The 13,381-nt window shown below is 38.3% G+C and overlaps 1 protein-coding gene across 1 annotated transcript; it reads right to left on the bottom strand.

Moving 5' to 3' along the window:
• Positions 1 to 25: 25 nt before the first annotated feature.
• LOC108113620 (helix-loop-helix protein delilah) lies at positions 26 to 9,502 on the bottom strand. Its single transcript, XM_017224282.2, has 2 exons — positions 7,748 to 9,502; positions 26 to 1,553 (listed from the first exon to the last, which is right to left on the bottom strand). Exon 2 carries the CDS (start codon positions 1,551 to 1,553, stop codon positions 384 to 386), a length of 1,170 nt encoding a protein of 389 aa, XP_017079771.1. The 5' UTR covers positions 7,748 to 9,502; the 3' UTR covers positions 26 to 383.
• Positions 9,503 to 13,381: the final 3,879 nt, after the last annotated feature.

The raw sequence follows: 13,381 nt of genomic DNA, 5'->3' as shown, positions 1-13,381 counted from the left end.
AATCTTCAATTATTACTACAAATTATTTATATTATATAGGTATAGAAACCCATCTTTTATTCAAAATCAGATTGCTTACGAGTCATGAAACAACATTGGGTGCCTTATTTACAGGATAACGAGAAATGCGTCACAAAGAAATGCTTAGATCACTAGTTGAGTTGAGAGTTATCATGTGGATGTGGCGGTGAGCAGCTTTTCACTTCGCAGGATATATGGATATATACCAAAAGCTGCTTGCTATGACACAATGAATTCCGCCACACAGGGGCGCATCGCATGTAATGGCTAATTGTGAAAGTTGGGTTAAAACTCGCACTCTAACTTAAATCGAGGGGTTAGGCTTAAGAGGACAATAGTGAAGGTTACTAAATAAATACGCGTCACGTAAGAAACATATCCGGAAAATCGCTGTGCAGCGGAAGGTCGAAGGAATAACCATCCAATGTGGAGAGTGAACTAATACAGGCCGAAGGTTGCTGATCGCTGGCAAAGTCGAAGGAATCCGTCGACATCTGATCCAATAATCGCAGACTGAGTTCCACGTCCGGTTTTTCCAATCCAGACATAGGTAAGTCCCCACGACAACCGGGTAATAGGGTTTCACCACTGCCAGTGAGCAGACTTCCATAGCCGGGACTCAAGCAGGACAGGGAATCCCCATCGGAGGCATCCAATAGCAGGGAGTCTAGGGCACTGATCCCGTGCAGTCCCACCAAAGTGTCCATCTCCAATCCCGGACTGCTACTGCTGCTGTGGCTATTGTATGACGAGGAGAGGGAGGCGTAGGCGGAAGAGGCAGGCGATCCTATCGAGGAGGTGGCATAGCATGACTCTCCGGAACTTATTGGTGGAACTTGAGGCACTTGGCTCTTGGCCTGCTTTTGGTTCTGTCTTTTGCTGGCCGTCGAGTTCTTTTTACCACTTCCCTTGGCCTTGGTTGGTTTTTTCACAACGGGAACGGGTAGCTCCACTTCCACCTCAGCTTCCTCGGCCACATCGAAGTCCACTCTCGCCTCCCTATTGGCACTTTCCTCCAGACACTCTTCAATGAACTCACTTTCATAGCTCGGATCTTTGATTGAATCATTTAACATGGTGATATACTTCATTGCCAATCTCAGAGTGGTAATCTTGGTCAACTTCTCATTGGTATTGGCCGCATCTTCCCCTGTTATCGCTTGGGGAACACAATGTCTGAGGGTTTCGAAGGCTGTGTTGATCTCCCGCATCCTGGTTCGCTCCCTGGCATTTGCAGTTTTCCGCCGATACTTGCTCAATGGCGGTGCTTTCGTCTTGGACTTCGTGGGCGTATTTTTCCTTGATTTACTAGCCACCGGTTCCACTAAGGAATCCAACTCCAGTTGAAAGTCAGGCGGGTTGGCGGGTTCCACCTCCTCGGTGGGATTCCTTTTCTGGCGCTTCTGTCGCAGTGAGTACTTTTCACCACGAACACTGGTCGTCTTCCGTTTTCGGGATTCCTTGGTGTCCGCCATGTCGTCCATGTCATTCAGATCGGCGTAGTTGTGCAGCTCGTACGTGTTGGACTTCATCTGAAAGTGGAGTGCAGAGGCAGACTTTAGTCGAGGTTCTTCTTCTAGGCTTACGATATGTACGACTATTTCGAACCCATCCCATACCGGGGCAATTAACAATTTTGTACAATTTTTTTATATTTTATTTCAAACTAAAAGACATCGGGGAGCATATGGGGTCTGGGCAATCAAGCGAAACGGTTTTTTTTTCGGACCAACCCCGCCAAAAACTTCCGTAAACGGCTCTCGAATTGGCTTCAATGAACTGAAGTCGATTCTTGAGTAGTGCTTCCGTCATAAAACCCACTGAAGCCGAAAAACCGAGACCAAACGAAACGCATCAAACCAAAAAACTCATAAATACAATTTAGAAGCGGGTGCGGGGGCAAGAACAAAATTGGTCTTCGAAATGAAATTTCTCATTGCTCATTGCTCGTTGCGCAATCTACACAAAATTCCTAGTATCTTCTTGATCTTCTTCTGACTCATATTCCCGCACACAAATCCGAGTCATTTTTGCCAGCGAATAACTCTATGAGCTGGCTTTGCAAATCCTAAAAATGGTTTAGTCAAGTTGTTAAATTTTCTAGTCACTCAACAAGTCCATATTCGGTTTATTGTATTTCTCATCGTATGAGTAATGTAAAAAGTAAACAAATGATAAATGTTTTAGAATGTTATCTTCAGAAATGAAGTTGTAAATAGATTAGTTTGAACTTTTTATTGCAAATAAACATAGAACTAAGGCCACCGAAAGCGTATGAAAATATTTTTAAATTGAAATTTAACAGTTTGCAAGAAGATTCTGTTGTAGCTTAGAAAATAAATAAAAATGTCAATAAAAATTCCATCAGCTGCAATAAAATCTTAAACACGAAAGCTAATAAAAATAACTCGTTAAAATGCTTGCTTCAAATTCAAATTCATTGAGATATGGAAGAAATTATATATAAAAGTTAGATAAATTTTGTAATTTATTTAATATTCAAGATTTGTTCCTTACTTTTTTCTTGCTGACAAGCTAGGTTAACTATTTTTAAAAATTAATAAAATATTTACGGACCATTGCGATCAACACTAAAAATACAAATGAAGCAAGTAATAATTGCTTTAAGGGGTTCTTATCGCACATAAGTATTTAGTTCTAAGAATAAATTTGGGTTTTTAGTTTCCACAAAAACTTCTAATCTTTGTTTAATTGTGTAATTAGTCACACCCCATGCTTAGAGATTGTGATTACTGTAACGATTGAGATAAAAACATATTTGGAAATAATATTTATCCACAAATAAAATTTATAAACACTTTAATGTAGATAAGTTTGTTTTTGGTACGCTATACCATAGGGAACCGTAGAGCCAGAGAGGGGAATTGGCAAGTTTTAAATTCCCATCATTGCCAAGGGCACTATCTACTCCATTTGATATTGGGAAAGTTTTGCATTTGTGTGGTAAATGAAATTGTTTATTATTTTCTTTTGTTTGCGGTAGGTCAGCTATACCAAATATTTTCCACATAGCTTTTCACTCGCTTTTCCCCCTGCTATTAAACTGAATGCGCGTACGGATACTTTTTGCGGTGTCTGTTTGGCGGTTGGAAATGCAACAAAAAAAGAAACAAATATAAAGCAACAGTTAATGAATGCATTTTAATGCAAGAATTAAGTTACATGAAAATGTAACATGAAGCCAACGCAGCGGCGTCATTTCCACCTCCCAAACATACACACACACTCGTATGGAGATGGAGATTGAAATGTTTCTGCATCGATGCTAACGCCCTTGCAATTGTGCCTTGGCCTCATAAATCGCAAGTTAGCCAAGTTGCCAGTTTGCCAGTTTACCAGTCTGAATGCAGAGGTGTAAATGCGACCAGATTGATTGCAGTCAGTTGATCTAAGGGGAGCAGCTCACTTCGAGTTAGTCAGTTTAGAGTCGGCCTCACTTAAATGGACAATTTAGTGCAGATTGTCCGAAATTGGCTCTAGACGATTCTGGCCACCTTGCCCGATCCGGCTTGGATTGGCTTGGCTTGGATTGTTGGCTTGTTGGCCTGCTTGACACTTGTTGCATAGCTTTGACCATTCCCAGAGCTCGCTCTTGGCTTGGCCTAAACGAGTTAGGAGGCGTTTTTCCTTAAGCCATTGCCAGTGGGCACTTTTCTTCGATTACCGTTAATGCTTTTCTGTTTGTCTGGTCCGCAGAGAAAAGGAGAGAACGAATTCCAAGAGATTTCGCGTACCTCATCTTAAAATCCCATTCAAATCACCTTTCCCTGCCACAACTTTCAACACGTGGCTATGTTTTTTTAGTTTCGTGCCGGCATTTTCTTCAACGTTTCGCCTCTGATTTGAGGTATAATTAATTTTTGCCACGCAATCCTAAGAAATGCTTAAAGACCCTGCAGACAGAAGTTTCCAAGTTACACAATGTGCCCACGGATTGCATGCTCTTTCAGAAAGTTTTAAGTGGTTTTGTGGAATGAATTCAGTGTCTATTTAAATTCTTTTTTTTTCTTTTAAGTATCAAAAGATATTTCCTAAAAGATATTTGAATTATTTTGAATGTCTCTCAGTTTTAATCTATATACACATTATCAACTTTAATATACTAATAAATCTATCATTTTACAATGCCTTATTTTCAATATGTAAACTTTTATTATCAGATGTGTTTTATAAGTAGAAAAATCAAAATCTGAGAACTATTTATAACCTTATTATTTGAAACATATTCCGAAAAAGAAAATATTCTTCAGAAGTCCCTCCCCAAGGCAATGGAATGTACCCACTTGAGTTGTAAGGGCATCGTTAAAGTTTGCGACATGCAACAAACAAGCTGCAATTAAGCGCACAACACAGAAAAATTTGTGCACCGTCTTCAAAAGAGGGGCGGCAACCGTTGTTCACCTGCTCACACCACATTTTCATTACCGACCGCCCTGCGCTCCAAAACGACGTGAAAATTACCTAGTTCCGTGTGCTTAAGGTGGGGTGTTTGCTGTTGGGTGGAAAAGCGTGGAAAGTGCAGCGACTGGCCGCAATCAACAAATTGCATGCGATTAAAAGTATTCGCGGCTAATAAACGTTTGTTGAACAAACAGCAACAAGCGGCATACTGATTTTCGGGGGAAGAGTTGGTTGAGGCGTAACCGGAGGGATACAGGATATGCTGCAAGGAAGTGGATCAGGAAATGAGCGGGGCTCGTCGTGGGTGGCAGTGTACTAGTATACTATGCTATACTTTGTATAGGCCACTGTTTTCGTTCTCTGTTGATTGGAAAATTTGTTGCGCGTTTTTCGTTGGCAAAGTGCGGTGAGGGGTGCTTCTGCTTAAGTTTTCAATTACACGCCGGCACAATGCAGAAAGCGCCCAATTGAAATGCACAGACAACAAACATAGAACAGTTCCTCTTACACAAAAACACAGCCATTTCATTTCTACACTGGGAAAAATATTTGTAAAAAGTCAATCTAACATAAACCATAAAATCTGTTCAAAAGAATGAAAGGTGAATTGCTTAAACTTAAATTTAAAAATTCTTTTGTCCAGGAAATTAAAATTCTTTTTTACATAATTTTTTATATTTAATACATTAATTTAATTTTTAATTAAAAATGTTAAAAGTTATTTACTTTTCTTAAGATATTTTTTAGGAGCTATAAAAAGTTTATTTTATTCTCTCAGTGCAGCCCTTTCCCCTTCTCCCTTTCTCTTTCACCAACAACGAGGTAGACAAAAGGCGAGCCATGCGTGCGACGAGGCGTGAAGGGGTCTAGGGGCGGGGCAGGGGCGTGTGGGTGGGTCGGTCCGTTTCACAGATATATAGTTTTTTTTTTGGGAAAAATCGGATGTAGTGGATAGTGTGGTGAGAGGGAAGGGGCGGAAAGGAAAGGGGAAGTTAGCCAGGCCTAGCCGGAGTGCACTTGAAACTACCGGCGAGCGACTCCCCCCTCCAGTCTGCCCTTCACTTTTGGTTCGGTTGCAGTCGCTGCATTTTTAGGTGTAGCCATTAAATTTAGAACTTTTTCTGCACGCTTGTCTGCCCATGGCTTTTCCAAGGGTGGAAGGGGGTGTATAAGGGGAGGAGGAATTGTTGAATTCAAGGATTCGGGTAGTCGGGTGCGGTTAAATGGAAAATGAAGCGTCTGCTGCTTGGGCACAAAAAAAAAACACACTGAACCACATGAGGCAATGATAGAACGAGGGTGGATCAGGTAGTTGGGATTTAGATTTCATTTTATAAGGTAAATTAAATAAAGTAAAGTGATCTAAAAGAGCAATGAAGTGTAAAATGACTAACAATTAGTTAATGAATATCTGTTTTAAGTTATTTTTTGAAATATTTTGTTTATTATTATTATTTAAGATCTCTGCAATATATTCATTAACTCTTCAATCTCCCCTCTTGGTCGATCTGCTATATAATCTCCGACTGATTCAGATTGTCTCTGTGCCTGGCATGAGTTTGATTCGGTTGTTGTTGTTGTTGCCTTTGCCATAGCTCTAAAATTAGTTTTTATTGTATGCAACTTGAATTTTCTTTCACTATTTTTGTTTTTCTTATTTTCGTAGCGTTCTGTCTATTTTTTATCTCATTCGATTTGTGATTCTTAATTTGCTTTTTGTGGAAAGCGTCAAAATCTTTCATTTGGATACGACTTTGTTGCTTTTACTATACGCCTGGATATATAGCTTGTTATTGTTGCTGTTGCCTCGTGCTGTTGGCTGTTTTCTGTTTGCCAGTTGCACGTTGCACGTCCCATTGTGTTGTTGTGGTTGTTGTTGTTGTCTCGTGTGTGCTACCGTTGGCAGCTATTATTTTTAGCCAGCCTGCGGCAAGTTCTTATTTGTTATTTTTCTCTTCAATTTTTTCTGTTTTTGCCTTTTTGCCATCTTTTAGTTTTTTTTTTTCTTCGCTGTTTTCCTTTGTGTGTTTCATTTTTCCTTTTTTATCTTCTATGCTGTTGATTTGTTGCCTTTGCTTTGGCCAAATGATTTTGTTTGATTTTCCATTTACGTTGAGTTTGTTTATTAAAATTGGCACACACTGCGTATGTGTGATGTGGCCGTGTTTACATTCTCTGTCTCCCTTTATCACTGTGTGGGTAAATATATATATATATATATATATATATATAAAAGAGTAGATATACGTGTGCCTACATTTGAGTTATATTTTGATAGCTTTCTGTGCGGTTTTGTATTACCCATCGGCTTTTGATTTGCTTGATTTTTTGACAGGTCTCTGGCATTTGCCTTTTGGCTAATTTATATTTTTCTTGATTTTTTCCATGTTATTGTTTTTGTCGCCTATCAAGGGGAGGGACGAGTGCGGGTGAGCGGACAGATGTTCCCACGTAGGACAGAGATTTGGGTCAGGGGGACAGCAAACAATGAGGTAGGCAGTATATATAGAGAGGCGGAAGAGTGAGTCCATAATCTAATTTTAATTTTAGATTTATTCTTTAAAGGGATTAAAACCATGAAATTTTGATTTGATTAACAAATTGTGTGATACTTCATGGAAATTGTTGACTCAAAAATATGTTAGAAATAAAATTATTTTTATATGCTAAATACATTTTATGATTGTTAATGTTTTTTTATACTTTAAATCTGGACTCAGCATTAAGGAATTTGGAGTGAAGCAACAACGACAGTTAGTATTATTTTTGATAAAAAAGAAACTTGATTAAGTATCTAAAAAATACTTATATTTTCTTAGGACAAACATTGCATTCCAGAAATATAAATAAATAAATAAACGATGCCGTTGATTAGCACATCTCCATACTAAAGTGAGTGGCTGGCAAACTGAATTCATTGATAATGAATTCACAGCTTTTGTTTGCACATTAATTAAACTGTTTCCCCTTATTTTAGCCGCAGGCAAACAAAAGCCAAGTGGCTGCTTCCCTTCGGTAACCTTTGAAAATCAGTTGACAACCGGCTGTCGTCGCCGTTTTCCCTTGCTGAACATCTCAAGAACATTCTCTTCCCTGCCAGCCATACATCTGGCTTTTCAACACCTTGGACAAATAAATGTTTCAGAAGTTGCTCAAAAAGTTCCGCCTGCCACCCACTAACGTGATTCGGCCAAAGAAATGCCTTTTTGTCTATTTTTATTGGGTCGGCAACAAGAGATCGAGGAAGTCTCCTCTATATCTTCTATATAAAAATATCTGATATATATGGCTGAGGTATATTTACCTTTTTGATTTCATAAATCCAACTGTATTAAGCTGAGGGGTTTCTTCGGGATGACTTGAATTCGATTGTGCACTCCGATTAAGATTTGTTGATGTTTTTATTATAATTTTTGGTTCATTAAAGTGGCTCCAAAGTATGCAAATTGAAATTCCGACTAATTAGTCACCCAACTAATTTTGATAGGCGATCTTTTCTTGAATTTTGTTTTGCTTGGTTTTGGTTTTTTATTTTTTCAGAATTAAAGTTATTAGCTCATGCATAAATTTGGCATATTAACACAACAAAAAAGGTTTGTTTTCAGTTTTTATTTCCTCGAAACTCGAGAACTTGTTTTGGGTTTTGAATTGATTTTGATACTGATTCCGACTGATTCCGAATCGGTTTCAGTTTCAGTTTTAGTTTCGGCGATTTAATTAGTGATAAGAACTTTTGTTTTGTTTTTCGCGTTTTCTTTTGGTTTTGTTTTTTTTTGTTGCTGCTGGTAGGAAAAGCCTCGAAGAATGGATTTTCCGTTGAAAACGTGCAAGCCGCGTGTGTCAGTGCGGCGGGACGAATAAATGCGGCGGTATGCGTGAGGCCGGTTGCTAAAAATATCTATGAGTACGCGTCGCTCGGCGATATATATATAAATATATCTTTGTATCTCTGTATCTCTATATGAATCTATATCTGTATCCAATATCCCGAGTTGGCATACGAAAATACACGGAGAAAATGCTGCGCCGCGTCCGCCTGCTGCGCTTGTCGCTTGTGCACTGAAAAGATATATCTCGCGGATCGTCAATGTTGATGTGGCTGTGCTTGTGGATTGGCTTCGAATAGGAATGGGATGCAGCTAGATCAGCTGACTTCGCACACACAGTTGGCTTTGACTCCGTTAGCCAGGTTAAGTGGGCGGTGGTAGTGTAAGTTGGACTTTTAGCTCACTTGTCCGCTGCGCTGAGCGTGCGGCGCGCTATTGGAACGATCAATGAATGAAATGCCGCATTAAAAGGCAGCAAAGTCTCGTTTTCTCAATACGACGACCAATAAACCGAGAAACCCACTGGCGCTCGCCAACGCCAACACAAAAAACAACAAACATCACCAAGTCATTGAAGAGAAACCAGTTCTCTCTTTCCCCAAATATCCACCGACACGATGTGTGGGTGCTTTTTGCGTTGGCCGAATCGGATCGGATGGGATCGTATCGGATCGTATCGTATGCTATATGGTATAGTATCGTTTAGAGGTCTCAGCTGGGTCTTCAGCGTACTCTCTTGAGTGCTTTTCCAGATTCAGTTAGTTAGATTTTCGGTTTCGTTTCGAGTGCTTTTTTGTGGACTCTTTGCAAACAGTCCCCCTGAGATTTTTCGTATGATCTAATATCGTCAGGCAGTTATTTATTTAAATTTATTGCTAATTTTATTTGCTGCTGCAGCAGCAGCGTTTGACATTCATTTGTACAAGTCAGACATTGTTTGAGCTCACTTGAAAATAGTTAAAAATGTTTATTCGTTTTTGATTGAGATGGTATCAGCTACCAAGCTTGACTTGTGTCGGATCTCCATTTTTAAGGTTGAACTTTTGATGCCAGACCATAAATGATGATCATTCTTGATATTTATTTGGATTAACGTTGGATTGGTGGCATGGAATTATGATGCATGTCGAAATAAAGTTCAAGGAAATGTACTCATTTGGGAAGGAGTTATATAGGCATTATGAAATCAACTTCTTGAGTTGTTTCTTAGTTCCTCCATTCAAAATGTTTGTTAAAGATAAGAAAAATTTGAAATTATAAAAAGATTATTTATGTAAATAAATGTTAATGTTTTATCAGAAATTTTTTATTTTAGGAAAGAAGCATACTTTGATATTTCTTAAAGCTCCATTTTCAGTGGTAAAACTTTTGATAACAAACCATAAATGAATCTTGCTGGGAATATGTTTAAATGTTAAAATAAAATTCTGGAAATAAAAGTATACTTTGCAATCACTTTGGATAATAATTACCATATTTCACTACTCAAGAACTGGGCAATACAAAGTGATTAAAATTTTTTGTGATTTTATGATTTATTCTAATTCGTTTCGATCAGTTTCAGTTGATTTATTGGGTGTGTGCACTTCTCAAGTTGTTTTCACATTGCTTCTAATTTCAAATTGCTAAGCTTATTTCAAAGTCACAATTCATTCGTTGTTGCTCTTTCTTAACAAACAATATTGTTTATGGTCATTTTTTTCAGAGCATTTTGTTGCTTCACAAATAATTATAATTAACCGACAACGTTCAAATAATTGCAAAATGGATTTGCTCCTGCAGGCGAAACAAGTTGTTTTCATATTATTGTTGCCATGACGACATACTCTAGCTTAAGATCTCGAGTCTGCCCCGATATACTCATATAGAGTCATATATATATATGGACACTTGTAAATAAATGGCTGCGGGCATTAGACCGATCGACTCTCTGACTGACGGACGATTAATTTATCTTTGTGCTTCTGTCTGACGGCGAGTTCGTCATCGTTTGTCGTGTTTTGTTCTTAAGTAAATAAATCATGATGACAACAGTTAAATTTGATTATCATTTGTATATTGCTTTTTTTTTTTTTTTTTGTCCAGAAAGCATACATTTTTCACGGCACAAGGTCGTCACGCGTTTCAAGAGAGCGCAAAAGTAACGCATGCAACATTAATTTGATTTGCGTGCGAAGTGAGCTAAAAATTATATATATATATATGAATATTTTTGATTAACTGAGCATATTTAAAAAAAACATACAAATTGGTCAACAGTCTTGTGTTTTTTTGTCGCTGACAGCTTAATCTGCTGGACGACTGAGTCTCTGAAGACAAGAACATGAATAAGCGAGCCATAATTAAAAAAACAAACGTCATTTTTGAATGTTGGTTTTGTGATCAATTTATGGATGTTCCGAAAATACATAGGTATGGCAGTGGGGGGCTAAGTTCAAAGAAAATCATAATTTGAAAAAGAAATTCAAACTATTTTAAAGATTTCTATATTTTAAAGTAAAAAAATAAAGAAAACTAGCAATTTTACAGAGATAACATCTCAACGAACATTATTTTCAGATTTAACTAATAATGATATTCATAATAATCATATAATAGTTAATATATTACAATATTTATAATTATTAAAATGAATTAATACTATACCATAACAAATTTATTTAATTATAGTGCCTTATAGTTCCTAATCCGATCTAACAGAGGCACAGCCCCCTACATCACCTGCCATGTCTCACCATTGCTTATGCAAATGTTCTAAGTTTCCACTTTGGCTTTGGCTTTTAATTGCCAGCTTCGGAAATCGAATTTGCCTTAATATGGTCACAAAGCTGAGCGCGATGCCCGGCCAATTCCGATCCGGAGACCATAAGCTTTAAGGCTCCCCTCTTGGCCAAGTTAGATGGCCGGAGATCCCGCTTAGGAAGTCTGTGAGACGTGTCTGCGACCATTTATGGCCGCCACATGGGAAAGCGACGAGAAAGCTGAGAAAAAAATATAAAACTCTCTCAACTGGCTAATTGTGAGCATCGTGTGGCTTCGGGCCAAGCTTCTGAGCCGAGTTTCTGCCTTGTTTTTTTTCCATTATTTTTTTTCTTGCTACCTTGCCGGTTGTTAACTTTGTCTGCAGCCTCAAAAAAAAAGCGTTGGTGTCGCAGCTGAGTGGGCGGTGACTTGGGGCGACTTGAGTCAACGTTGATTTTGTTTTATATTTTACGTAAATTTATTATTACAAATATCATTATTGCCGCTTTCAAGCGGAAATACACTCGAGTTGGCCAGCCCACGCGCCCTCATGGTCATAACCACCTGCACAGGTTCTCTCTTTTTATCTTACCTGTGTTTCTTTTTGGCTTTTGGGAAGTGGAAGTTGGCTTTTTTTTTGAGTGGAATTGGACGAGCGGAAATGCCAAACGATTAAGTTGTTGTTTCTCAGCTCAGCTATCCATCTCGTTTTTAGTGATAATTAATTTTTTTAAGCACTGTGATATATATCTAATTTGCATAAGTGAGGGCCGCGTGGGTGAGGGGCATATGAATCAGTTGGTAAATTTATGAATGGCATAGTAAAGCCACTTTCGAGGGGGTTGACAATAGGCAATTAATGCATTGCAATTTACATTCCTACATTTAATTAATGTTTTGAGTGCTTTTTTATTTGTTGATGTTGCACAACCATTTGCCAGGCATTTGGATTTAATTAGTATAAAAATACTTTGTAAACTTAAAGTTTCTTGATAAAAAACAATGCTTAAATATTTAATTTGCTTATGCATTGTATTGGAAATATATTTTGATGTTTACTATTCAAACTGATATATTTATCAAGATTTCAGTACTTGTACCATTAATATCACATTGAACGATTTTATGCTTGAAGGTTGCCCAAAGATATTTTGAATCCTAATTATATCTATTATATAAGTTCATCCTTGACAACTTCACTAATTGTATGGGAAAAAAGCTTAGCTTAATTGAGATCATGGATATGCAAATCCAACTTTGATTTTAATAGCCATTGACATTAACATGGATCACTTTCGGTAAAATAGTTTGGCCTGCTCATATCAATCAACGCTTATTAGCCATGAAAAGCGTTCGCAACTGAAGCCAACAACTGAGCATCGAAAACTAATCGTGTGTGAAGAATAATGGATATGTCCGGGCATTGACAAGGCTTAACAAATCACACAAGGAGGCGAAAAGTGAAACTGCAGAAAAGTCAAAGCAATCTGAACCCACTGCCGAAGCCAAATGGCAGCCACCAAAGATCGTGGCTAATCGTGAGCGATGGTTGAATGGTGGTACTGCCTGCTCCCTGCTGTTGTCCCAAGGAACGTGATTTTGTATTTTAGCTTGGCCCCCGTCATTCAAGCATTTAAGTCATTTAACATTATGTATCACTCGTCGCTGTCAATTGTAATCCCCTTGCCCCAGCAACAAACACAACGCAACAATAACCACATCGACATCGGACCAACACCAAATAACAAACAAACAACAAAAGCTGTGCTCTGTCGTCATCGTCTGTCTGCCTGTCCGTTTATTGTTGTTTTTATTAATTTTGGTTCAATTAATTACGCTACAAATTGTCAACAAAATCGAAACCGCAGACAACGCACACAGGAACTCACACGCAAATGGAAGGTCCCGACGAGCAGCTGAGCTAATAACCAATGCAAATCTCAATGGACAGTAACACGAGTACTGAGAGAAAAGGGCTTTAAGTTGCCATTTGTATTTTTTAAATATATTTTGTTTATAGTCAGTCTAAATGTTCAGAACTTAAATATTTATAAAGACTTCATGAGATCTTTACAGTTTTAGTACAGTAACAAAACCTATTTAAATTTCTTTCTGTGCATCATCATCAGGCCTTTGAAATGACAGGGAGACATGCTGAGTGTAAATGTGTGAAAAGGGGCCTATGTGGGGATTGGAGTGTCCACTGGTCCATCTAATGGCTGACTGTTGGCGGCATTAACTCATCATGATTGGCCGGGGGAATTGGATGGGGCATGGGATCAGAGGGCGTATAAATATTGATTTTAAGCCCCGGTGCTTTCGAGATGCGAGGATTTCGATTTGGTGTCGCATCTTGGCAGCACACAAAA

The sequence above is a fragment of the Drosophila eugracilis genome, unplaced genomic scaffold (assembly GCF_018153835.1).
Source record: "Drosophila eugracilis isolate 14026-0451.02 unplaced genomic scaffold, ASM1815383v1 contig_367, whole genome shotgun sequence".
In the NCBI taxonomy this organism is placed as follows: Eukaryota; Metazoa; Arthropoda; class Insecta; order Diptera; family Drosophilidae; genus Drosophila; species Drosophila eugracilis.
The sequence above is the reverse complement of the archived record's forward strand: the minus strand, read 5'-3'. Positions and strand labels throughout refer to the sequence as shown.

Coding starts and splice junctions, on each gene's coding strand:
- LOC108113620 (XM_017224282.2), bottom strand. CDS start 1,553: ATGAAGTCCAACACGTACGAGCTGCACAACTACGCCGATCTGAATGAC.